This window comes from Misgurnus anguillicaudatus, chromosome 5 (genome assembly GCF_027580225.2).
Source record: "Misgurnus anguillicaudatus chromosome 5, ASM2758022v2, whole genome shotgun sequence".
Lineage (NCBI taxonomy): Eukaryota > Metazoa > Chordata > Actinopteri > Cypriniformes > Cobitidae > Misgurnus > Misgurnus anguillicaudatus.
In genome coordinates, this window is record NC_073341.2 from 30,093,190 (window position 1) to 30,117,124 (window position 23,935).

At 35.3% G+C, this 23,935-nt stretch overlaps 3 protein-coding genes across 5 annotated transcripts; 1 reads left to right on the plus strand and 2 right to left on the minus strand.

The window, feature by feature from the left end:
* Nucleotides 1-76: 76 nt before the first annotated feature.
* Nucleotides 77-5,498, minus strand: ccdc181 (coiled-coil domain containing 181). Of its 2 annotated transcripts, none has more exons than XM_055167848.2 (6): nucleotides 4,973-5,498; nucleotides 3,119-3,273; nucleotides 1,947-2,858; nucleotides 1,367-1,513; nucleotides 746-903; nucleotides 77-656 (listed from the first exon to the last, which is right to left on the minus strand). In XM_055167848.2, the coding sequence occupies exons 2-6, from the start codon at nucleotides 3,236-3,238 to the stop codon at nucleotides 485-487; spliced, it is 1,509 nt and encodes a 502-aa protein (XP_055023823.1). In that variant the 5' UTR covers nucleotides 3,239-3,273; nucleotides 4,973-5,498; the 3' UTR covers nucleotides 77-484. The 2 variants fall into 2 exon arrangements, with proteins under 2 accessions (XP_055023823.1, XP_055023822.1); XM_055167847.2 differs by having other exon boundaries at nucleotides 4,876-5,497.
* Nucleotides 5,499-5,958: 460 nt separating this feature from the next.
* cpox (coproporphyrinogen oxidase) lies at nucleotides 5,959-16,010 on the plus strand. Its single transcript, XM_055167851.2, has 7 exons — nucleotides 5,959-6,633; nucleotides 8,291-8,434; nucleotides 8,600-8,710; nucleotides 8,838-8,979; nucleotides 10,340-10,558; nucleotides 12,281-12,385; nucleotides 15,276-16,010. The coding sequence occupies exons 1-7, from the start codon at nucleotides 6,111-6,113 to the stop codon at nucleotides 15,358-15,360; spliced, it is 1,329 nt and encodes a 442-aa protein (XP_055023826.1). The 5' UTR covers nucleotides 5,959-6,110; the 3' UTR covers nucleotides 15,361-16,010.
* A 5,029-nt stretch (nucleotides 16,011-21,039) lies between these two features.
* Nucleotides 21,040-23,498, minus strand: prrg1 (proline rich Gla (G-carboxyglutamic acid) 1). 2 transcript variants are annotated; one of them, XM_055167661.2, is made up of 4 exons: nucleotides 23,396-23,498; nucleotides 22,776-22,823; nucleotides 22,234-22,394; nucleotides 21,040-21,859 (listed from the first exon to the last, which is right to left on the minus strand). In XM_055167661.2, the coding sequence occupies exons 2-4, from the start codon at nucleotides 22,783-22,785 to the stop codon at nucleotides 21,386-21,388; spliced, it is 645 nt and encodes a 214-aa protein (XP_055023636.1). In that variant the 5' UTR covers nucleotides 22,786-22,823; nucleotides 23,396-23,498; the 3' UTR covers nucleotides 21,040-21,385. The 2 variants fall into 2 exon arrangements, with proteins under 2 accessions (XP_055023636.1, XP_055023637.1); XM_055167662.2 differs by having other exon boundaries at nucleotides 23,366-23,477.
* Between the last annotated feature and the right edge of the window lie 437 nt (nucleotides 23,499-23,935).

The window sequence follows — 23,935 nt, forward strand, 5'->3', positions numbered from 1 at the left end:
AACCATTAATAAAATATGTGGCACATATAGACCACCTAACCAAAGCCCAGAGGATAAGGATGATTGGATTACAATATTAACTTGTGGCCTTGGGTCTTAACTGCTGCATTTTTATTGTATCTGCAGGAGATATGCAGTAGTAGTACACTAGCAAAGTCTACTGGATAATGTTCAAGGTGATGAGAATGTCTAATGTTTCAACATTCACTCAATTAAATCATCTCGGTATAGCAATTATTTCAAGTGCTTAAAGCTCTCGGACATGAACTGAAGCACCTGTTTCATCTTTGTATATTAATAAAAGGATGAATGGAAGATTAGAGGTCTTTTATTGTCCTCTTTGTGCCACGTTCTTTCATCTTCTGTATCAGGTAGATGGTATATTAAAAGGAAACCATAGATACTGATAAATAGATGATTCATTTAGCAGAAACCACAATGAGAATAGTTTGAAGTTGTATTAATGGTCTATAGCAGGATCTCTTCAGTAGCGATTTCCATAGGGCTCACTGAATCGAAAGGATTTGATCTCATTAACAGTGCAGAGCAGGTCACGCATGCGTCTGGCTCTCCGCTCTTCCAGCACCAGCCTGCGAGAACGCTCTCGAGCTGCCTGCTGCTCTGCCCGTTTCTCGGCACGCTTTCGTCTTAACCAACTATGGTAAAAGAAAGCAAGATATATATTTCTAGATTGTTTTGTTTTCTTCTGCATAAGTGAGATGGTTAAGAACAGCTAATAACTCACTGTCTGAAGGCCTTTTCGCTCTCTTCTCGGCTGTGCAGGCAAAAGCCGCTCTCCTTTTCCAGTCTCTTCATATCTTCCAGCTGTTTTTCTTTCAGCTGCTGTTCCTGTTTTTTCTGAAGCCAGCTTTTAAAGGACTTCTCTGGGTCACCACAGTCCCTCTGCCATACCAACAACAAAAATGAAAAGCCACACTCAGTTTACTCTTAGCCCCTAAAACAGGGTCCCGGGTCTCCAACCTTTTTGGGGGTCTCCAACCTTTTGGGGGTCTCCAACCTTTTGGGGGTCTCCAACCTTTTTTTGGGCAAGGGCTACCACCATGAATAAAACAATCTGGAGGGCTACTTTTTGATATAGTCTACTCAAAACTTTTTTTACTTTTGTTTTACTTGTTGATTTGTTTTAGTATTGTTTCAAATATTAACATATATAAACCAAGCCAAGCTAGTATAAAAAATATGTAATAATAAATAAATAAATATTACAATTGAAACTTAATAGAATGTGCTTTGGTGGGCACATATACATAGGGCTTACTTAATTGGCCATCTAACCAGAAATACAGGTGGTTACATTAGGGCCATTAAACGTACATGTTTAAATGGCTCCCTCTAGTGGACACACCTTGCAGCTCATCCTTTCCATTTCCTGTGCTTTCTGGACCCTCTTTTCTTCATGTAATTGGTCTCTCTTCCTCATAAGCCATGACTGGAAGGCCTGCTCGTTTTCCTGTCGCTTCTGTTCTTCTTCCTCTTTTCTCTTCTGCTCGTCCTGATAAAAGACCAAAAGTTATCAGGGAACAGAAAACACAACATTAAAAATGTATGCATGTAAATTTAAATCAATTATACCCTTATCACGACATTGCACCATTATGATATGATAGATTAGACAGATTAATGATTAAGAAAAGACACTATATGACAATGATTGCACTTAAAGGCGGGGTGCATGATTTTTGAAAAACACTTTGGAAAGCAGTCGGGCCAAGTAGAAAAACACACTTGTAGCCAATCAGCAGTAAGGGGCGTGTCTACTAACCGACATCGTTGCCTGGGCTGCGTATGTGTGGGGCGAGTCTATCAAAAGAAGGTCCAGATTCTATTGGAGTAGGGGCGTGTTTGTTTAGGGGACTTCAAATATCAAAATTGGCCTTCAGAGATCATGCACCCCGCCTTTAAACAAATAAAAAAACAACGAACACCTCTTTAGCCTGCCTCTCTCTTCGCTCCTGATGTTTGGCCAGTAATTCTTTCTGCTGTGGTGAGAGGGTAAAGGTTACATGTGAGGATGCTCCGTTTGCTGACTGAACCCTGCGCTTGGTGCCATGTACCCATGTTCCCCTTTGCGATGGTCTGGCAGAACTGGGTCTGTTCCTGCGTTTCGCTGGAGGTTTAGGGACATACAGGGACTCAATGCCAGGGGGGAAAGGCGAGGTGGAATGTTGTCTCGGGGAAGTTACAGGACTCTTATTAGGTTGGAGGCTAGACTCACTTTGCCTTGAGGATCCTTGCAGATTATCATTACCGTGAGATATTGCCAAAGGAGGTAGCAATCCTTGACTTTCCACCTCCTTTAGACTCACCAAGTCAAACTTTCCGTCTTTTTCCACCAAAACCCGTCCTTCTTTTGTTCCTTCATTGCGTTCCTCCTCATTTGCGTGGTCTCCTGGCTTTTCACTATGAGAGATCTTTAGTTTCTGCATTTGTTCTGACACCTCCGCATCATCTTCTAAGGCACTATAGAGGGCTCTGTTTCTCTCCTGAGTCTCAAACTCCTGAGCAGGCACCACTAGATCTACTAAGCTGTCTTTAAACTGCAGGCGTCTGCGGCGGCTCTGGTCTGGAGGTTCTTGGTCTTGCAGTTGCCTGTTAGCCTCTTGGATCTTATCTAAAATGTATTTCTTTTCTTCATCGAGATCTTCATCATTCTTCAGCTGTGGAGAGGTTACCTGGTTGTCAGGATCTAACACACCCTCTAATGGCTCCATGGGCGTTGGCCACCTTTCCTCTCCTTCATTATTATCCACATCCCCATCTTTCCTTTTGTCTTCTTTAAGCTCATCTTCTGCAAGCTCCTTGTCGATTTGAGCTTCAATATCATAATCATCAGGATCCTGATGAAGAAATACAGAATAAAATGAGAGGTGAAATAATTACAGCACCAAGTGGACTGAAGGGTGAATCAGATACATAGAGCGCATGTGTTGAATAATGCAATCCTATCAGACATGGTTTTCTGGTTAAGTGAAAGTGGGTATGGATCTGTGTCAGTGGGGTGGATTTCAGACAGCGTCTGTGTAACCAAACACCACGCATTAAAACATTATTCCAGAGAGATATGCACCTCACTGTTTTTCACTGTGCAGAGACTAACCTGTTCACTCTTGCTCTCCTCACTGATAAGCCAATCCAGATCTTTCTCAAAATCATCCTCATACTCATCCTGAGTGTTTTTGACTTCAGAAACACTCATTCTTTTTGTGTTCCCCACCATGAAAGATCCTCACAGAAGCACTGCAAATATAAAACCTGTGTCCCATCCAAACAAAATTAGAAAAAAACTTACTTCTGTTAAGAGCATAGATACACTCCAAAAAAATATTTTTAAGAAAAAAAATCTTAGTATTTATAACAAGCAAAAATCTGTCAATGGGGTAAGCAAATTTTTCTTGAATTTTGTGTTTAAGAAAAAATTTCAATATTTTTTTGCTTGTTTTATGCACAAAATCACTCAAATTTTATATTTTTGGTCTAAAAACTAGACTTATTTTCTTGGGTCGTTTTGCTCATAAAGAAAAAGCATCTTAATTTAAGAATTTTTGATACTTTAACTGAAAACAAGACAAAAATACTAAGAAATTTTGTTCTTGAAAATAATTTTTTGCAGTGTATGGCTTATATTTAAAAAATCGTATAGATGACATGGAGAAATAATTAAAAACAAATATGATGGAATTCAGTGGGTACCATCAACTTTGAGCTTACCATCATTTATCAAAATATTTTCTTCATCTTTTACAACAATACTTCCCATAATATTTGTTTTCCTACTATGGAAGTCAATGGTTACAATCAGCTGTGTGCTTACCATCATTTATTAAAATATCTTATTTTGTGTTCATCAAATAAATAAATAAATAAATAAAATCGTACCGGTTTAGAACAACATGAGGATTAGAAAACACATTGACAAAAATGTAATTTTTGAGTGATCTATTCCTTTAAAGGTGCAGTGTGTAAATTTTAGCGGCATCTAGTGGTGAGATTGCGAATTGCAACCAACGGCTCAGTCCACTGCTCACCCCTCGCTTTTAAAACGCATAGAGAAGCTACGGTAGTTACCGCCAGAAAAACATGTCATCATCAGAGACAAATTAGTAAAATAAGTTTTTCCGCTAAGGGCTTCTGTAGAAACGTGACGGCACAAAATGGCGACTTCCACGTAAGGGGACCCTCAGTGTATGTAGATAAAAACGTCTTATTCAAAGGTAATAAAAACATAACGGTTCATTATGAAAGGTCTTCACACACCCCTGTTAATAAAGTTTTGTATTGCATTTTGGTCAAGAGATCCTTCTTAAAATGACACACTGCATCTTTAAACATAAACATAGGTTTGTATATTTTGTATATTAATGTACTAGGGTTGCAAATGCACTAGGGTTTTAAATTTATACAGCTTGGATGTATTCAGAAAGATAAGCAGATGTAGACATGAATAGTGCAAAAGAGATTTATAATATATAATGCCAAATGTGTGTCATCGTCATGCCATCATGAAATCAATTAAAGCATCATATCAAATGAAAATGTCTTATATTTCTAAACTGTTGTCACTGTATGTTTTTCTGGCTTATATTTTTCCATTTTAATTGTTTTTTAACTAAATTTAGAAATTGCAGACCCAATTTATATATTAACAACTTTTTTAGAATACTAACCAGATATGTCTATTATTGTTCTAGGACATTTAGCGTATTAAAGCATGCATTTGGCCTAATATTATAACACTGCATTGCCTTGTTCATGTGGTCCTGTCAGTCTATAACACTAACAGATCTGACTTACCAGCTGATTATAGAATTAACTTCTTTACAGTTTATTATTTAGGCTACCTGAAAATAACCTTACCTTCAACACTTCTGTATTCTCTTATCTCGTGTCAATCGCAAAATAATAAAAAATGGTCGTCATATATATATTCTATAAAGCAGGTCTCCATGCGCACCTGTTCATTAAAGAACAGCTCGCTTTAATCCTTTGGTGGCCTCAGTTTCAAAGTGGCTTGTAACAGGTGTTGACATGGAGACAAACAACACTGCCTGTAGTGGTGCGCGCGCATGCGCAGACTCTCTGTAAATGTAGAAGGGAGATCCAGACAGATTTAATCAATGATACAGTTAATGGAAAACTAGAAAGGCACAGTAAAAGATACTTTGGTTTATATGACTATAATATTTGTGAATAAAAACCGTAAAACTGACTATGTATGTATGTATATATGTATGAGAGATATTTTCTAATGAATAGACCATAAAGTTTAAATACAAATATTGTTGTCATTAAAATGTATTAAATGAAAAATCTACAAAATCCCAGCTTTACACTTCACAAGATTTGTTTTTTAATAAAATACTCAATGGCACGCTGCACTTTAGCAAATAACACCTCAAACTATTTGGACTAAGCATTGACAATTTAAACACTTACACTTTACACTCACAGTTTATGACCACTTTACCTGTTACCTGCATTGCATCATTACATTGTAAAATGTTTATTTTTATTGTTAATTGTTTTATTGCGCACGGGCTCTCGTATTTATACTTCAAGTTGACTTTTGCTATTGTGTATTGTTTATTTTGATTATTCTTCTTTGCTTGTCTTTGTATATTATTTTATATTTTATAATGTTTGTATATTATAGTATTTAAATTGTCAATAGTCTTGTAGTTTATCGTACTTTTTCCTTCGTCTTTCTCGTCAATACATTTGACCAAAGTGCACATGATAATAAAAATATGTTTTACATATTTGTTGTAGGATTTAACAGAACACGTGAGAAATATTCCACCGTTTTTACTGTACAGTGCTGTCACACACTTTATCTTGTTCTTCTCATATGTGTGGGATATGTAGTCAATATTACAGTACGTAACGCGGCTCGCAAATGGAAAAAAATACGTTTCCCATAATGCACAGCAAGTCTTCAAACACCAAGACACGCCCCCAAAGTCGGAACTATTACAGAAGCTACGTGCAAAATAGCATATAGTCACAATACTTCCACTTCATATGATCCTGTTTGCCATTGAGAAAGTGAGGACAGAGCAGACAGAGACAGTTGTTTGCGCTCAGCAGGCAAAATGACTTCGCTAACTTTGTACACAATAAACAGCACTATAAGATCAGGAGCAAGACTGTGCAAAGTGTACCGCTCGGCGCATGGTACGGCTGCTTATCATTCTTTTGTATCCCTTCGTAAAAGTGCCTTTCTTCCAGGAGGAAAATGGTCATTCATAAGAACAGCAACGAGACCGATGTCTCATTCATCGCAGGGCTGGATCTCATTCCGTTTCGGTAAAGTATTCCTGGCAGCTGGAGCGGCCGCTGTCACTGGTGTTGTGGCGGCAGGTGTAAGTCACTTTCAGCGGGCAGAAATGGCAACCAAGATCATCAAAGTTAAAGAATCCGAGGGGGACATAAAGGAGAGATGCAAGTCGTTCATGTCCGCACCAGTTACTGACATCAGTGACTTAGAGCAGAGGAAAGACGAGTTGTCAACGAGAATGGAGATGCTGATCATGGAAACACAGGCTGCCTTCTGTAAAGCTCTGGAGAAAGTGGATGGAGGCACGTTTAGAGTGGACAGATGGAGTCGAAAAGAAGGTTTGCTCATTTTTTGTGTATTGCTTCACTTATATTCTTGTTTTAAATATCTATTTGTTTTAATTAAAAGCATTATTAAGATGGTTTGATTAAAACTTCAGTAAAAGAGTGAAACACAAGTTGCGAAACAGGGGTCACACAGGGGCTAGATACATATTTTTTTTCTTAAAGGGATAGTTTACCCAAAAATGGAAATTCTGTCATCATTTACTCACTCTTATGTTGTTGCAGACCTGTATAGATGTCTTTGATCTGATTAACATGAATAAAGATATTTTGAGGAATTTCTTGACTTACATAGTAGGAAAATTAATACTGTAGAAGTCAATGGGGCTTCTGATCGGCCATTTCACTATGCCTTTATAGGCCCTCCCTCCCTATATATATGTTTTAATAATTTCCACTTAGAAATATATTAATTTTAGTTGTTTTAAAGCTTGTTTTGTCTTATTCCAAGTCATCTTGAGGTTCCCTAGCAGGTCCTTGACTCCAGGTTGAAAAACACTAAAACTTAAACAAACACTACAGCACCCCAAAAACTTTCTATGAGTGCCAATAGATGTATAATGAAATGTTTAACATGCAGTAATGGGTGTCATATTGACCTGGGGCACCACTGACTTTTATAGTAGGAAAAATAATACTATAGAAGTAAATGGTGCCTCAGATCTGTTTGGTTAATAAACTTCTTCAAATAGCTTTCTTTGTGTTCAGCAGAACAAATACATGTAGACAGGTTTTGAACAACTTGAGGATGAGTAAATATTACCTTACGACAATTAACCATGGTTTTACTACAGTTAAAACGAGAAAAAAACATGGTTACTGTAGTAAAACCATAGTTACCACAAATAACCATGGTTTTATAAACAATAACCATAGTTAAACCATGGTTACTGTAGTAAAAACATGGTTACTACACTTTTACCACAAAAAAACATGGTTCATTTTCGTAAGGGATGACAAAAATGTATTTTTGGGTTAACTATCCCTTTAAGATGTTTACATAAATTTTGCCATGTAATGTCTGGTAAAAATGTATAGATTGAAGTGGCTTTGGACAAGAGCATCTGCCAGATGCATAAATGTTATATTCACTGCAGAAAAAATGATTTTCAAGAAAAAAATCTTAGTTTTTTGTCTCGTTTTCAGTAAAAATATCTAAAAATTCTTAAATTAAGATGCTTTTTCTTGATGAGCAAAACGACCCAAGAAAATAAGTCTAGTTTTTAGACCAAAAAAATATCAAATTTAAGTGATTTTATGCATAAAACAAGCAACAAAATCTGCTAATGGGGTAAGCAAAAAATCTTTTTTTTTAAATACTAAATTCCAGAAAAATCCAAGAAAAATTTGCTTACCCCATTGGCAGGATTTTTTGCTTGTTTTATGCATAAAATCACTTAAATTTGATATTTTTGGTCTTAAAACTAGACTTATTTTCTTGGATCGTTTTGCTCATCAAGAAAAAGCATCTTAATTTAAGAATTTTTAGATATTTTTACTGAAAACAAGACAAAAATACTCAGAATTTTTTTCTTGAAAATAATTTTTGCAGTGTAAAGGCCTATGCTTAGGCCTACAAGTCAAAAAAATGCTTATCCTAATATGCAGACTTTACTTTGCTACAAATTTGTATTTTATTTGTTTAATAAAGGTGGTGGGGGCATCAGTTGTGTGATGCAAGATGGGAAGATTTTTGAGAAGGCAGGTGTGAACGTGTCCGTGGTGTCCGGGTATCTTACTGAAGAGGCCGCCAAGCAAATGCGCAGCCGTGGAAAAGTACTGAAAGGAAAAGATGGTGAGATTCTGACTTCCCATATTAAGTTCATTATATCATAATATATACTTCTAGTTTTTAGATTTGAACTCCAGTGGTTTTGAGACATTTAATGCAATGACTATGGTCTGCAGGACTTGTGATACTCTATTGTTCTAACTGTCTTGCTTTATCAATGTGTTCCAGGAAAGTTACCGTTCCGTGCCATGGGTGTGAGTTCAGTCATACACCCAAAAAACCCCCACATTCCCACAGTGCACTTCAACTACAGATACTTTGAGATCGAGGAAGCAGATGGTGGGTGTTTTTGCCTGGTCACTGAAGATGTTTGCAGGGGGATGTTGTTATCTGTGACCCCCGCACTTATCTCTTTATTACCTCAATTTCTCCATAGCGCTTATTTTACTTATCCTCCCATCCATAGGCTCAAAGCAGTGGTGGTTTGGTGGAGGTACAGATCTCACTCCAGTTTACATTGATTTGGAAGATGCAACTCATTTCCACAAAACTTTGAAGGACGCATGTGACAAGCATCACCCCAAATATTACCCAGAGTTCAAAAAGTGGTAAGAAGTTTGGGTGTGTTGCAGTTTGTATGGGTGTGTCGGTGGGTGTCAGTATGTATACGTGCAATGTGTGGTGTACAAGCTTCTATCTTCTGGGTGTTTTTCGACTGTTTAGGAATGATAAGATATATAAAGGAGTTTTAAACAAAAGTTTTGGGAGGAGAATGAGTTTATTTAATCTGACCAATCACAACTGTAAAGTAAGAAGTGTAGTAATTCCTCTGGCATCCCTCCTCCACCCCAACTGGGGAACCAAATCCATTTACTTTACTTTTGTTTAAGGAGTACAGTAGCTTTTGAAATTATATTTAATAATAATTAGCCTATTTATTTGGTGTCAGCAGTTGATTTGGGACATCCGTTTTGTAGTCGTTATACCTCACTGCAAAAAATGACTTTCTTACTTAGTTTTTGTCTTGTTTTCAGTAAAAATATCTAAAAATTCTTAAATTAAGATGTATTTTCTTGTTGCATAAAATGACCTAGGAAAAGAAGTCTAGTTTTTAGACAAAAAATAAATATATAAAATTTAAGCGAATTTGTGCTTAAAACAAGCAAAAAAAAATCTGCCAATGGAATAAGATAAAGTGTTTATGAAAAAAGTAAACATATTTTTAAAGAAAATATTTCTAATTCCATTGCAGTTTTTGCTTGTTTAAAACACTAATTTACTTAAAGTTTATATTTTTTATTAAAAAAATATTAATTTTATTTCATTATTTTTCTAGGTAACTTTGGTCATCAAGAAAATACATCTTAATTTAAGACTTTTTTGATATTTTTACTGAAAACAAGACATAAATACTAAGTAAGAAAGTCATTTTTTACAGTGTATGCTCATACTACACAAAAAAGGAAATCTAACTTTAAATCCTTTGAGAGCTAGCTAACTGAGGCAAACAATTTAAATTATAATTTATTCATATATCACATTTTTTCATGCAACTTAAAAATGATTTGTTTAAAGGGATAGTTCACTGAAAAATTATGTCATCATTTACTCATCCTTGAGTTGTTCCTATGTTCTTCTGAAAAAAATTAATATATTTTAAAGAATGTTTGTAATCAAGCAGATCTGGGGCACCATTGACTTCCGTGGTAGGATAATATAATACTATGGAAGTGAATGGTGCCCCACATCTCTTTGGTTATTAACTTCAGTGTTCAGCAGAACAAAGACATTTATACAGGTTTGGAACAACTTTAGGGTGAGTAAATGATGACAGAATTTACATTTTATGTTGAACTATCCCTTTAAATGTACTTTTTCAGGTCACACAGTTGCTGACATTAATGCCAAGCTTATGCCACATTTCTAGCCCAACATCCTGTTAACCTTTGCATTGACCCCTTTCTCAAGGTGTGACAACTACTTCTACATCCGTCACCGAGGGGAGACTAGAGGCATCGGTGGGATCTTTTTTGATGATTTGGATTCCCCCAATGAGGATGAGGTCTTTAGCTTTGTGAAGAGCTGTGCTCAAACTGTAGTCCCCTGTTACCTGCCCATTGTGACCAAACATCTGAATGACTCTTTTACCCCTGAGGAAAAAGACTGGCAGCAGGTCAGACGAGGCAGGTTAGTTGAAGAAGAATTTAATATTTTATGCAAATTCAGCATAGGAGGTCTATTTTTCTATTTATAAAAAAAACTTTTTTACTAATACAAATGGTTTGCGCCCGGTTCCCCGATAACACTCACTCTTGGCGCGCTAAGAAGACTCAAAAATATATATCTTATCAAAGTTGTTTATGTTCCTAAGTGTGTTCCCCGAAGTGTCTCTTAGGGAGCTTCTTAACACGCTGCCTCTAAGTTCGACGTAACAAGACGCTGTCCCAAGTGAAGGTGCTGAATTATTTGGGATCGATCGCTCAAGGATCAATTTCCACTTCACGCGATGGTGCATTACGGCGTTAAGAAAGATAACACGTTCTTTGCAAATGAAACATTACTCAAATTATTCCAGTAACATTTATTTTAACATAGTTTAAGTTATCCGTAAAATAATGACTATGAATTAAATTATCAAATTGTCGGTAATACGGGTAGACGGATACTAGCTAATCATCCACCCTCCCTATCCCGTTGTGCCGCTTCTTGACATGGGTTTAAAAATTATTTAATACACTTTTATACTAATGGTAAGGTACTTTTCAATCAGAATTGATTCGCAAGCAGCTGCAGTTTAATGCGGTATTTATTGCCATTGGTTAATGTTTTCAATAAAAAGCAACCTATAGTATCTACAATGAACAGATATAGAGAGTTCGATACATAATGAGTTGTCTTGGGAGGCTCTGCGGCCTGTGTTGTGTCAAAGTCTGTTCCCCAATGTTTCCCTTTAGTGTAGTGTGTTTTATAACGTTTTTATGATGTTATACGTTTATTCTTTATATACATTGAAAGTTTTAATGGCTACTGAGTGCATAATGTATGTGTGCATTTATGTAATGTATCTTTATTGTTCTTAATGGTAAGTCAATTATTTTTACAGTATGAATCATATTATATGTATAATATATATTTATTATGTATGGAAACATAACCTTTTTAAAACAAACAGTATATTGTGATAATATGTTAAAAGACATACCCTAATATAAAACTGTTAAATGTATGAAATATTTAATAAATTGTATTATAGAATACATTATATTATTGCTTTTTAGTATAACCAATTAAAATCTTTAATCTTTCTAAATAAATTATAAATGTAACGTGATGAAAACGCTATAAGAAACAGAGGGAACAGACTTCGATGGGGAACAAACTTCGACACAACACCGGCGCCGTCTTTGATTCATTAGTTCTAATACCAAATAAAGTCAACTGCATAAATAGTCCTGTATCCATTGCAAACATATTTTATTATAAGTCTTAAAATGTCCATAACATAAAATCATTGTCAACATACCATAGTTTGACTTGTACTGCGCTGCACTGATTTCTAAAGACACAGTGGCAGGATAGCGTTTTGCGCTCAAACAACGCTAAGAGAGAGCTTACGAATGGTCCAGACCAACTTTACGAAAGTGTGACTTACAGAAGATATTCTTATCATACCAACGTTTTGGGAATCGTGCCATAGAGTTAAGAGAGAGGTTAAGGAATAGGTTAAGAACTACTTGGAGAAAAGAACGTTTTGGGGAACCGGGCCTTGTTGTATAGCAAATAAATTTTTTTGACCCAGTAAATAGCTTGTGGTTTGTCTTTTCTATTGAATTTGATGTCATTTGTCATACAGTACAGGCATAAATGTCCAACTGCTAACCAAACCCTCTTTACTTCCGTGCATTTTAGATATGTGGAATTTAATTTAGTGTATGACAGAGGGGTGAAATTTGGCTTAGCCACACCTGGGTCTCGTATCGAGAGTATTCTGATGTCCCTGCCACTTACTGCAAGGTAAGAAATTGTATGAATAAATGTATTGGTTTGTCTATCAAATCAGCAATATCTTTTTGTGCCCGACCCTTTTGTGAATTTTTTTTTTAAATTAGTTTAAAATCGTTATAGCCCTATTTTTATATCCCTATATTGTCAATTTTGTGTTTGAAAATGTCAAAGTGCACTATATTTTCATTTATAAAACAGTTACACTGCAAAAAATGACTCTTTTTACTTAGTATTTTTGTTTTGTTTTCAGTAAAAATATCTACAAATTCTTAAATGAAGATGTTTATAAAAAATTTTAACTTATTTCAAGAAAATTTCTTATTCCATGGGCTGATTTTTTTTTGCTTGTTTTAAGCACCAATTTACTTAAAGTTTATATTTTTGGTCTAAAAACTAGACATTTTTTCCTAGGTCATTTTGCACTGAAATGTTTTCTTAGTATTTTGTCTTGTTTTCAGTAAAAATATCTAAAAATTCTTAAGTTAAGACGCTTTTTCTTGATGAGCAAAACGACCCAAGAAAATAAGTCTAGTTTTTTTTTTAGACCAAAAATATCAAATTTAAGTGAATTTGTGCATAAAACAAGTAAAAAAAATCTGCCAATGGGGTAATAAGAAAAATTTTCAAGATTTTTTTTTAAACACTAAATTCAAGAAAAAATAGCTTACCCCATTGGCAGATTATTTTGCTTGTTTTATGCACAAAATCACTTAAATTTGATATTTTTGGGATAAAACTAAACTTATTTTCTTGGGTTATTTTGCTCATCAAGAAAAAAATCTTAATTTTAAAAATACTAAGAAAACGTTTTCTCGAAAATCATTTTTTTGCAGTGTGCTCATCAAGAAAATACATTTTAGATATTTTTACTGAAAACAAGACAAAAATACTACTAAGTCATTTTTTGCAGTGCTTTCTTACTTAGTATTTTTTTATTTTTTCAGTATAAATATCTAAAAATTCTTAAATCAAGATGTATTTCCTTGAAAAATGTATTTTCCTTTAAAAATAATGCACTGAAACTATATGAAACTAGTTAAAGAGTGATAACTGAACAAGTTGCTTTGTTGAATTTGGATTATGAAACTGTATGCATAGGCAAAATTAATGTTTATAATTTTATCAGTATTTCATTGATAACATGGTATAGGGTAATACATTTTTTTATCTTATTATTTTTATTTTTATGTTGTTAAAATATGATGTTTAAAAAGGGTAGGCATTATAAGCAAGGGCTTCAGCCTACACCTGTTTCAGACTGAAGCATATATTTGGTTGCTTGTTAGCTCAACTGTGTTGACTGTCAGTCTGAAATAAATCATTCATTCATTCATTCATTCATTGATAAGCAAAATGACCGTAGAAAATAAGAAATAAAGAAGTTGAAATAAGTTTATTTTTCTCAAACGCTTAATTCAAGAAAAAATTAATCTCTCTTTGTTAATGTGCTCTTTGGCAAATAAGCAAAATATCAAAAATAACAATAGGACACCAAGGCACTCTTCTTAATAATAAAACTGCTTTAATAAAGGTTCTAGTTCATAATGGAACTTAAAAATACCACCAACATGTTTCGGCCTACATCTAGGCCTTCATAATTTTTGCCCTGATGAAGGCCTAGATGTAGGCCGAAACATGTTGGTGGTATTTTTAAGTTCCATTATGAACTAGCACCTTTATTAAAGGAATAGTCTACTCATTTTCAATATTAAAATATGTTATTACCTTAACTAAGAATTGTTGATACATACCTCTATCATCTGTGTGCGTGCACGTAAGCGCTGGAGCGCGCTGCGACGCTTCGATAGCATTTAGCTTAGCCCCATTCATTTAATGGTACCATTTAGAGATAAACTTAGAAGTGACCAAACACATCAACGTTTTTCCTATTTAAGACGAGTAGTTATACGAGCAAGTTTGGTGGTACAAAATAAAACGTAGTGCTTTTCTAAGCGGATTTAAAAGAGGAACTATATTTTATGGCGTAATAGCACTTTTGGGAGTACTTCGACGCGGCGCAGTAACACCCTCCCTCTCCCATTATGAGAGTGAGAAGGGGAGCGGACTTTTCAGGCGAAGTACTCCCAAAAGTGCTATTACGCCATAAAATATAGTTCCTCTTTTAAATGAATGGGGCTAAGCTAAATGCTATCGAAGCGTCGCAGCGCGCTCCAGCGCTTACGTGCACGCACACAGATGATAGAGGGATGTATCAACAATTCTTAGTTAAGGTAATAACATATTTTAATATTGAAAATGAGTAGACTATTCCTTTTAAAGCGGTTTTATTATTAAGAAGAGTGCCTTGGTGTCCTATTTTTATTTTTAATTTAAGAATATTTAGATATTTCTACTGAAACAAGACAAAAATACTAAATAAGAAAGTCATTTTTACAGTGTAGTTCCAGTTCTTAATTCTGATTAGTCAATAGCTATATTTTATTTTCGCAATGATCACTGCACCCAACAATTCTGTATATCAATGCGCAGCACCCTTAGCAATGTAAACATGAAACATTTTATTGTGGTTCAGTCGGTCAGGGACATTATTTCCAGATTTTATTTCAAGAAAGATGAGTTAATACTTTTTTTTTGCTTTAATATTTGTATTGTATAATAACAGTTTTATAAAGTAATAATAAGCTACTTAAGGCTAGTGCTTTATCATAAATAAGTCACAGCTGAAGAGGTTGCAGGCACTCTACTTTGTGTCGTGCCTAACAACACCCTTCAGCCGTGACTTATCCACCATACAGCAAAACCTCTCGTACCTTATTGCTTACATAACTCTTGACAATTTGATTCCTCATGACAACATAACCTCTTTAAAAATCCAAAGTGATGCTGAAGTTATCTGTTGTATGATGTGTCAACCGTCCTCTGTATGTTCTCATTGCAGGTGGGAGTACATGCATGAGCCCGCAAAAGGCACTAGGGAAGCAAAAATGATGGAGGTGTTACGAAACCCTAAGGAATGGATCTGATATATCCAGTCATCAGTAATTCCATCATTGGGTGGGATTTGTGGGAGGAGGGTGTTTTGGAAAAAGTACAGCAAAATCAATATATTGTAACTTTTATAATAACAATATTGACTAAAATAGAAAATGACTCATTACAACTTCTGACAGGATTATCAAACTGTTTTGACCAATTGATTGTGTTTGCTGACTGAGTGCAACATTATTGGCTTGCCTGTAATGAGCTCTCTTACATTGCCATTGGGTGTATGGATTCATTGGAGAGGCAGATGTAGCGTTACTTAGTTACTGCTTTGTTTCTGCTTGCTCTGCTTTAAACATGACTGTTTTGGTGTGTTCACAACCCACGGAGGCCTTCATCTGCTTTTTTTGCCAAGCACATATGTCTAAATGGTCATGTTTAACGATGATGCTGATGCTAGCCATGCCATTATTGCTTTGCTAACCCTGGTGAATCAGCCGTCGCCCTGCTTTATTTATCTCACTTAAAGCCATTTCAGCCTGTCATCAGGTAACAAATCTCTGTTCTGTCTCTTGTACTACTGTTTTTTATGATAGATATTTAATGCTGATGAGAGTAAAAAGTATTCCCTCAGGACATTACAGTATTGTTATTCTGTTGATTATACAAACAATAAATTTTATACATGTTATACATTGTCACATCTGGTAAACCACAATCTTTATCAGCACAACAAATATGTTTCAGTTCATATAAATCATAAGTCTCCAATGTAACAAAGTTTTCAAAGCTTGGTGTCACAATGTACATTACATACTGCATAAAAAAAAAATATTTTCAAGAAAAAGATTCTTAGTATTTTTGTCTTGTTTTCAGTAAAAATATCTAAAAGTTCTTTGATTAAGATGCTTTGTCTTGATGAGCAAAATGACCCAAGAAAATGATTTAAAAAAAATCAAATTTAAGTGATTCTGTGCATAAAACAAGCAAAAAAAAAAAATCTGCCAATGGGGTAAGCAATATTTTGTTGAATTTAGTGTTTAAGAAAAATTTTCAAGATTTTTTTGCTTGTTTTATGCACAAAATCACTTAAATTTGATATTCCCTCAGGACATTACAGTATTTTTATTCTGTTAATTATACAAACAATACATTTTATACGTGTTATACTTTGTCACTCTTGGTCTGGTAAACCACACACTGCAAAAAATGATTTTTGATTTATGATTTTGGCCTTGGTTTCAGTAAAAATATCTAAAAATTCTTAAATTAAGATGTTTTTTCTTGATGAGGAAAACAACGCAAGAAAATAAGTCTAGTTTGTAGATCAAAAATATCAAATTTAAGTGATTTTGTGCATAAAACAAGCAAAAAAAGTCTAATGGGGTAAGCAAATTTTTCTTGAATTTAGTGTTTAAGAAAAATGTTCAAGATTTTTTTGCTTACCCAATTGGCAGATTTTTTTTAACTTGTTTTATGCACAAAATCACTTAAATTTGTTATTTTTGGTCTAAAAACTTATTTTCTTGGGTCGTTTTGTTCATCTTCTTAAAGAATTTTTAGATATTTTTACTGAAAACAAGACAAAATTACTAAGATTTTTTTTCTTGAAAATAATTTTTTGCAGTGCAGTCTTTATCAGCACAACAAATGTTTCACTTCATATAAATCATAAGTCTCCAATCACAATGTACATTACTACTGCACTGAAAAAAAAAATTTTCAAGAAAAAAAATTCTTAATATTTTTGTCTTGTTTTCAGTAAAAATATCTTAAAGTTCTTAAATTAAGATGCTTTTTCTTGATGAGCAAAACGACCCAAGAAAATGACCAAAAATATAAAATTGAAGGGATTTTTTGCATAAAACAAGCAAAAAAATCTGCCAATGGGGTAAGCAAATTTTTCTTGAATTTAGTGTTTAAGACAAATGTTCAAGATTTTTGCTTACCCCATTGGCAGATTTTTATTTTTTTGCTCGTTTTATGCACAAAATCACTTAAATTTGATATTTTTGGTGTAAAAACTAGACTTATTTTCTTGGGTCGTTTTGCTTATCAAATAAAATATCTTAATTTAAGAATTTTTAGATATTTTTACTGAAAACAAGACAAACATATTAAGCAAATGTTTTCTTGAAAATAATCTTTTGCAGTGTGTTGTACACTGAGTCAAGCATAGCAGAGACCTTAAGCTTGCAAAGTTGCTATAAAGTTAATGATTTACTGCAAATGATTACATCTGTGAGATTGATTGATTGTTTGAATGAAGAAAGTAAATGTGGCACAAACACATTTAGATCTGTACAACTGAAATAACAATAATGATATAAAACAGTATAGTATTAGAGTATTAGAAAACATATACAGAGGAGTCAGAGAACCAAGTCAGAATGGTAAATGCCAAATTTTTTATTACAAATAAAAATCAAGCACCATCATTACAAAAAATTAGGTTATTTTATTACACATATATACAATTTATTTATCTATCTCTGAGTAAGGCTTAAGCAATAAACCACCAAATCACTCAAAACTACCACAGAAATTTCCACATCAATAAATTCCATTCATTAAAACCCACCAATAGGAACATCATCCGTGTATTTCAAATATTGGTAGTCTTATTTCACATTACCTTTAAAAACACAAACAACATTTGGCAAAGTTAGACTGTTTGGATTTTCACAAAGCTTATCTGAGTTAGTGCTGGTGGTTATGTTTTCTCTTTGCATATTTATGTTGGCTGAGCGTGTAGAAAGCCAGTAGGACCAAACAGCATTTGCCATATTTTTTAGTAATTCATCACATCTTAGACATCAATTAATATTCCTTAACCAAGAGCAATTTCCGCCCTAAAAAAGTGCATTCACTCATATTTACTGAATAAGTACAATTGCATTGACTATTTTCCCATTGCAATGCTTTCTCACACCCACACATACATGCACGCACACCCACAAACAAATACCCAACCACACTTTCCTGACATTTAATACTGAGTGTTTCCTCATCGAGTTATATTCTGGGGGAGTAACAGGGTTTGTTCCCATAATTCGATCCTACTCTGAGATTTTCTTGGTAGTATTTAGTGTAGCTGGCGCCAGATAACACCTTAATCCGACTCTGCATAATAAACCAAGAAAAAGTGGTGTCTACTCCAAAAGCTGGTGTCAAGTATCCAAAATATGGTTGTGAGGTGGAGGTAAATAATCATAAATGGAAGGCATTTATGTTTCTTAAAAACATTGAAATATACCAGAATATACAGAGAATCAGATGGGGCAGATAAAATCAGCATGGCTAAGGTAATTGTAATTGCACCAATCTCTATATTGTTGTTGGAGAAACGAACACAACTTGTTTATACACAAACCTATAAAGTCAGCAAACAGCTCACAACAAACACAAAGCATGCCTCCTTCTCCTAAATTATTTATTTAGCTTATCCTAGTTATCCAATCTTGCTTAATATCCCTCCTGAATCCTTGGCCACAAAAAGGATTTATTTCACAAGGCCGTGACCATAAAAAACATTACTCTTTAAAAAGGGCCCTCTGGCACATAGTTGGTTCACTAATGCAGCACATCTTCTTGCTAAACGTGGCATAACTCAAATGCTCTGTGTTTGCCGCAGTAGACAAGTCAACAAAACCTCACATACGCTGACTTGGTGCCCATCAGACAAAAACAGCTTGGACTTGCGCTGATTCAGAATTAATGATTATATGCTACATCAGGACTGCTTGTTGGATTTGTTTCATCAGTTTGCAGTAAGTTATCAGTTTTTGATAACTCTCACATTCACATTGTTAGTGTATCATTCCACTTTTCCAACAAAATATAACACACAGTGTTAAAACGTCAAACTAGAAAATTAAAACAACCAAACATCAATGTTAAATTGAGGTTGTGAGCCCAGTGCATACAGATGCCTATGCAATTACAAGTGTTAAATAAAGGTTAAAGTTGACAAAAAACAATGTGTCAGTAACATTTCAATTTACAAATTAAATGGTTCCTATTATAACAATTTTTTCCACATAATCTTGATGAAAGGCGGCCACAACTGTAGCATTCAGTTGGTTTTTAGTAATATTTTGACAACCATAACTTTTACTAACTTTGTTATCATCACAACAGAGCTTAAGTCATGACTCACACTGTCATGTCATCCCTGAAAATGAAGCAATCTGGTAGCCAAACAAACTAAAAGGTAAATGATTGCCGTGTTTACTGTATAACAATGTCAACAGTACTGGAAAAATATTGCATCAGATGTATGTTTTCTCTTTGTATTAAATACAAAAGATTAGCTATATTCCAGCTAGTGCTGGAATTCCTAAATAAAGGCTGTCGCTGAGTTAGTGAAGTTGTAAAAAAATCTTTATATAGCAATAGAGGGTATGCATGTGACGTCACCTTCGGCGAAATTGCCTGTGGTTACGCCCACTGAGTGGCAAAAGACAGAGCGGCAGAATGAGTGTACAGTGTGAAATCAGCGGAAACGCGTCTAAATGGGAAACAGCTGTTGTGCGATAGACAGATTAACAAGAATTCGGAGCTATCGTCAGGGTTCCCACACCTTAGTTAACTTCAAATTCAAGGACATTTCAAGGACTTTCCAGGTCAAATACTCTCAAATTCAAGAACTAAATGTGGGGACACATTTCAAGTGAGAGGAAGGTTACATTGTGTTACCTTTTAAGATACATTGTTACAATTCCCTTTCGAGGGAACTAGCGCTGCGTCACTGCGGTGACACTTTGGGGACGCTTCCAAGGGTAAGTGCGTCTGAATGTATATATCAAATTCAACCAATGGTAAAGCTTAATGACAAAGACAGGGTGACGTGAGAGCCAGGAAGTATATCGCTATCTGAAATATTGCCAAAGAGGGACGCTGGAAGTATGGCGAGGGAGATGCAGCGCCTCGTTCCCTTCTCAGGGAACAACAGTTACATACGTAACCCGAGACGCTTTCATTTGTCAAACACAACTATGCAAAAAAGCATTTTGGTATGAATCAACATTCGCATACAGAAGATATAAGCATTTAAAGCGAACAGTTTAGCACGTGTGCTTAAAAGTCTAGAATTTTTATGATATCATCCTACACTAAACAGGGAAAAATATGGATTTTTTTCAAGAAAACCTCTTGCATAAAATAGATTCAATCACTTTCAATGACCTGTATCTATGTATGCATGTATCAAAAACTTTTCAGGGCCTTGAATTTTCCCCCCAGATTTACAAACTTTCAAGGATTTCAAGGACCCGTGGGAACCCTGTATCGTTTTACAGACTGCCAAAAAGGAGGAGTAAATAGATCGTTCATTCCAACGTCCACTGACCACAGGTGGGTTGACAAGTTGCTAAGGTCACTATCAAGCAACAGTTTTACTTTCTACTAAAAAGTATTTTTTCAAGTATTTGTATTTTATCCGTGTTTTTCTTTGGAAAACATACATTCCAAAGCATATTATCATAATTTTTACTCTATAACATTTCATAAATACCAGTTTTTGTTTTACATTTAATATTTAAGTACATTAACGTACTTTTACTCAAGTAAAAGTACAAAATTTTAATGTAATTAGGTATTAAATCAATTTTAATATGCAATATTAAAGAATACACAGTATGATTCTATGCTTTAAAATGTAGCGAAGTAAATTTTTCCCCAATACAAACACCCTAATAAAGCACAATGCTTGGAAAATGTAACTAATGTAACCAAGTATTGTCCACCTCTGCTATCAAGTCCAACTAAATTCAATTTAAACTGATAATAGTCAGTTTTACTGGCATTTTCACAGCACCCACTATGAAAACTAGCCATTTTGTTGAACGTTTGCCACTCAACAGGGCGTGCTCCGGTGTGGCCACGTGGAAAAGTGACGTCAATGCATACCATCTATAAAAATAAATGACCAAAGTATCTCCCTGTCCTGAAAAACCTCCAGGCATAGCTGAAAGAAAAACAAGAAAGAGTAAACAGGAATGGCAGCGATTGCAGTATTGGTGGAAGCCTCTGTAGATGTGGCAGAATATTTTGTTTGAAAGATCCTCACTTTCCCTGGCCAATGATAACTGTACCACCGTGGTTACTGATGATGTCATCATATTGTGGCGGAGGCTCTGCTTCAATGTGCACATCTGTATGACCCACAGCTTCCTCATATGAGGGAGGCGGGTCACCACGACTGCTCCTCCCAAGTGTGAGGTCAGCACCAGGGTACGCAGGGCTACTGTGTGCACTGATCTCTGAATGAGGACTGATGTCAGGATGGAAGTCCCGCCCCCACTGGTCCATCGACACTACAGATAGGGTTGTATCTCTCTGTGGACGCCCAATGGCAGGGCTTTGCCGGGATCTTTTCCGTGAGTGACATTTCCAAACGGTAATGGAAACTGCAGCAATGAGTATCAAAACCAGCAGGAGGGGTAAGATCAGGTAAAGTGAATGAACACCACCACCAAAAGACTCAAGTCCTCCAGGCCTGGGGCTGCTTTCACGCTGATACTCCTCCCAGAATCGCCTCTGTAACATGAAGAAACAGGAGAACACAATTAGCTGAAGGCATAACTGTACTGTGTTGTATTCAAAACAAAATCCACACCCCTCTGCAATGTCATGAACAATCACCATGACTAATGCAAAGCAATGGCTTCATATATTTACACCAAAAATACCCAAGAACACACACATGGGTGTGTTACAGTGTACATAAACATCCTTAATCTAAATGATTCGTAATTAACTTCCCAAATTCTTAGCAAGTGAGCTTTTCCTGTCAATAAAACTCACTTCCTGCTGGGGGGACATTCCATGGAACAAAACACAAAGAAAGTTGCGATCATGCAAGTACATCTGAAAATATATACAAAGAGAAATTTAACTCTCACCAAACTCACCGTTTTCTCATCATTCTCAAATGCCTCCCGCGCTTCTTCATAACTGCAGATTTCTTCCCTGCATTCTCGCTGGATGTTCCCTTGTTTCATTTCCTCCAATAAGAAGTTCGCTCTCGGGAGCCTTCGCAGCACCGAGTGCGCGGCATCTGCTGGCAGGAACACTATAGGAGAAACAAAACAGAGTAAAGATAAAAGAGACGGATGCTGATATGAGTCATTATTTTGGCCTGTTTTACAAGCACAGGATGCTTATGAATGAGTAGCATACTGTTCTATAGCACTACAAGAACGGATGCCATATTGTGATGGATTGGAATAAATATGTAGACGATTGTTTGTTGACAATCCCTAACTATTAACACTGCTAAAAGTTATGGATTGAGGTGATTCAGGGTTTGCATGATCTTAATGTGAGATCCATTTGATTCACAACTATGACAGGCTCATCCACACCCATTTAATATCTTGGCAACGTCAAGAAACACAAACCAGCAACTTTGAGGATAGCATACGGTCTCTAATTGAAATATAAAAAGACTCACCAGCTCCCATTATTCCTGCAGCTTTTCAAAGAGGGAATCGGCCTTTGACTGGGCAGAAGAAACAAACTTAGTTACATTTAGTCGACATCCATCCATTTATACCATTTACGGTGTAATAAAGCGCGTCAATCAATTTTCAGTTTCTTAGTTAATACAAACCAAATTTCGGGGGGAAAAAAATCATAACTAAAACAAACACTAGTCGGTTTTTGTTTGTTAAATCACAACAAACAAAAATGCGTTCAAAACATAAACAATTGTATATAGCTTTGGACTGTTAGCTAGCCTCCTAGCACCGGACACACTAAACGTTTGCCAGGACACGCATAGAAACGGGCATATTTAGACAAACACACAACGACAACGAAACGCTACGTTAATTCACGTTAATAAACCACAAAGCAGTCCTTTCGTTGTTAAAAAAAAAGTGTATATTTATAACTGTGTTACTAATTCTGTCGTCATTAGTGTCAAGTCCGTGACTGAAGCATGTCGACGCGGTTTTTACGTGAGAACGCGCAAATTCATAAAACCGTCGACGTGCCAGAAAATACGCCTTTTGTATATAATAAACAAAAATAACGACTTACATTAAAAACAGATGCAAAAAGAGTGTTTACCCGTTACACCCAAATGCGTACACCGTTCGTCCAGATTCCCGAGGTCCTGATTTGGCGCATGCGCTGTCAGCAGTCAGAATTAACTGGATAGTGATGAATATAAAAAGCCGCTGACGGGGGCGACATTTCGAGGTTAGGGGTGTAGAACACACACACAGCCAATAAATAAAAATTAAAAGACCACTTCAATATTATTTTTAGTTCAAGATTATTTTAGTTTATCTTAATTTCTATTCATAGTTATGTGTTTTAAGTAAAATTATACGTTTTGTTTCATTCTGTCAACTAAAGACAACATTTCTGAGAATTCCTAATGTTTTTATTTGCATTTATTTACAGTAAACTGAAACCGGTCAAACTAGGCTATTGTAACAAAAAGATACAATGTTTTCAGATCTTAAATACTCCAAAGAAAATATATAGCGTATTCATTTATATTGATGTTTATATTCTTTTTAAACAACACAATGCTACATGTTTTACATGTAGGCTATTTGAGCAACAAACGTGAATATTTGATGGAGTAACCTTGATTTTAAT

Coding starts and splice junctions, on each gene's coding strand:
- ccdc181 (XM_055167848.2), bottom strand. CDS start 3,238: ATGGTGGGGAACACAAAAAGAATGAGTGTTTCTGAAGTCAAAAACACT. Junction 904..1,366: donor TGGAAAGGATGAGCTGCAAG/GTGTGTCCACTA, acceptor TTGGTATGGCAG/AGGGACTGTGGTGACCCAGA. Junction 657..745: donor AGCGAAAAGGCCTTCAGACA/GTGAGTTATTAG, acceptor CTTTTACCATAG/TTGGTTAAGACGAAAGCGTG.
- cpox (XM_055167851.2), top strand. CDS start 6,111: ATGACTTCGCTAACTTTGTACACAATAAACAGCACTATAAGATCAGGA. Junction 6,634..8,290: donor CAGATGGAGTCGAAAAGAAG/GTTTGCTCATTT, acceptor TGTTTAATAAAG/GTGGTGGGGGCATCAGTTGT. Junction 8,711..8,837: donor TGAGATCGAGGAAGCAGATG/GTGGGTGTTTTT, acceptor TCCCATCCATAG/GCTCAAAGCAGTGGTGGTTT.
- prrg1 (XM_055167661.2), bottom strand. Junction 21,860..22,233: donor TTGAGAATGATGAGAAAACG/GTGAGTTTGGTG, acceptor TTCATGTTACAG/AGGCGATTCTGGGAGGAGTA.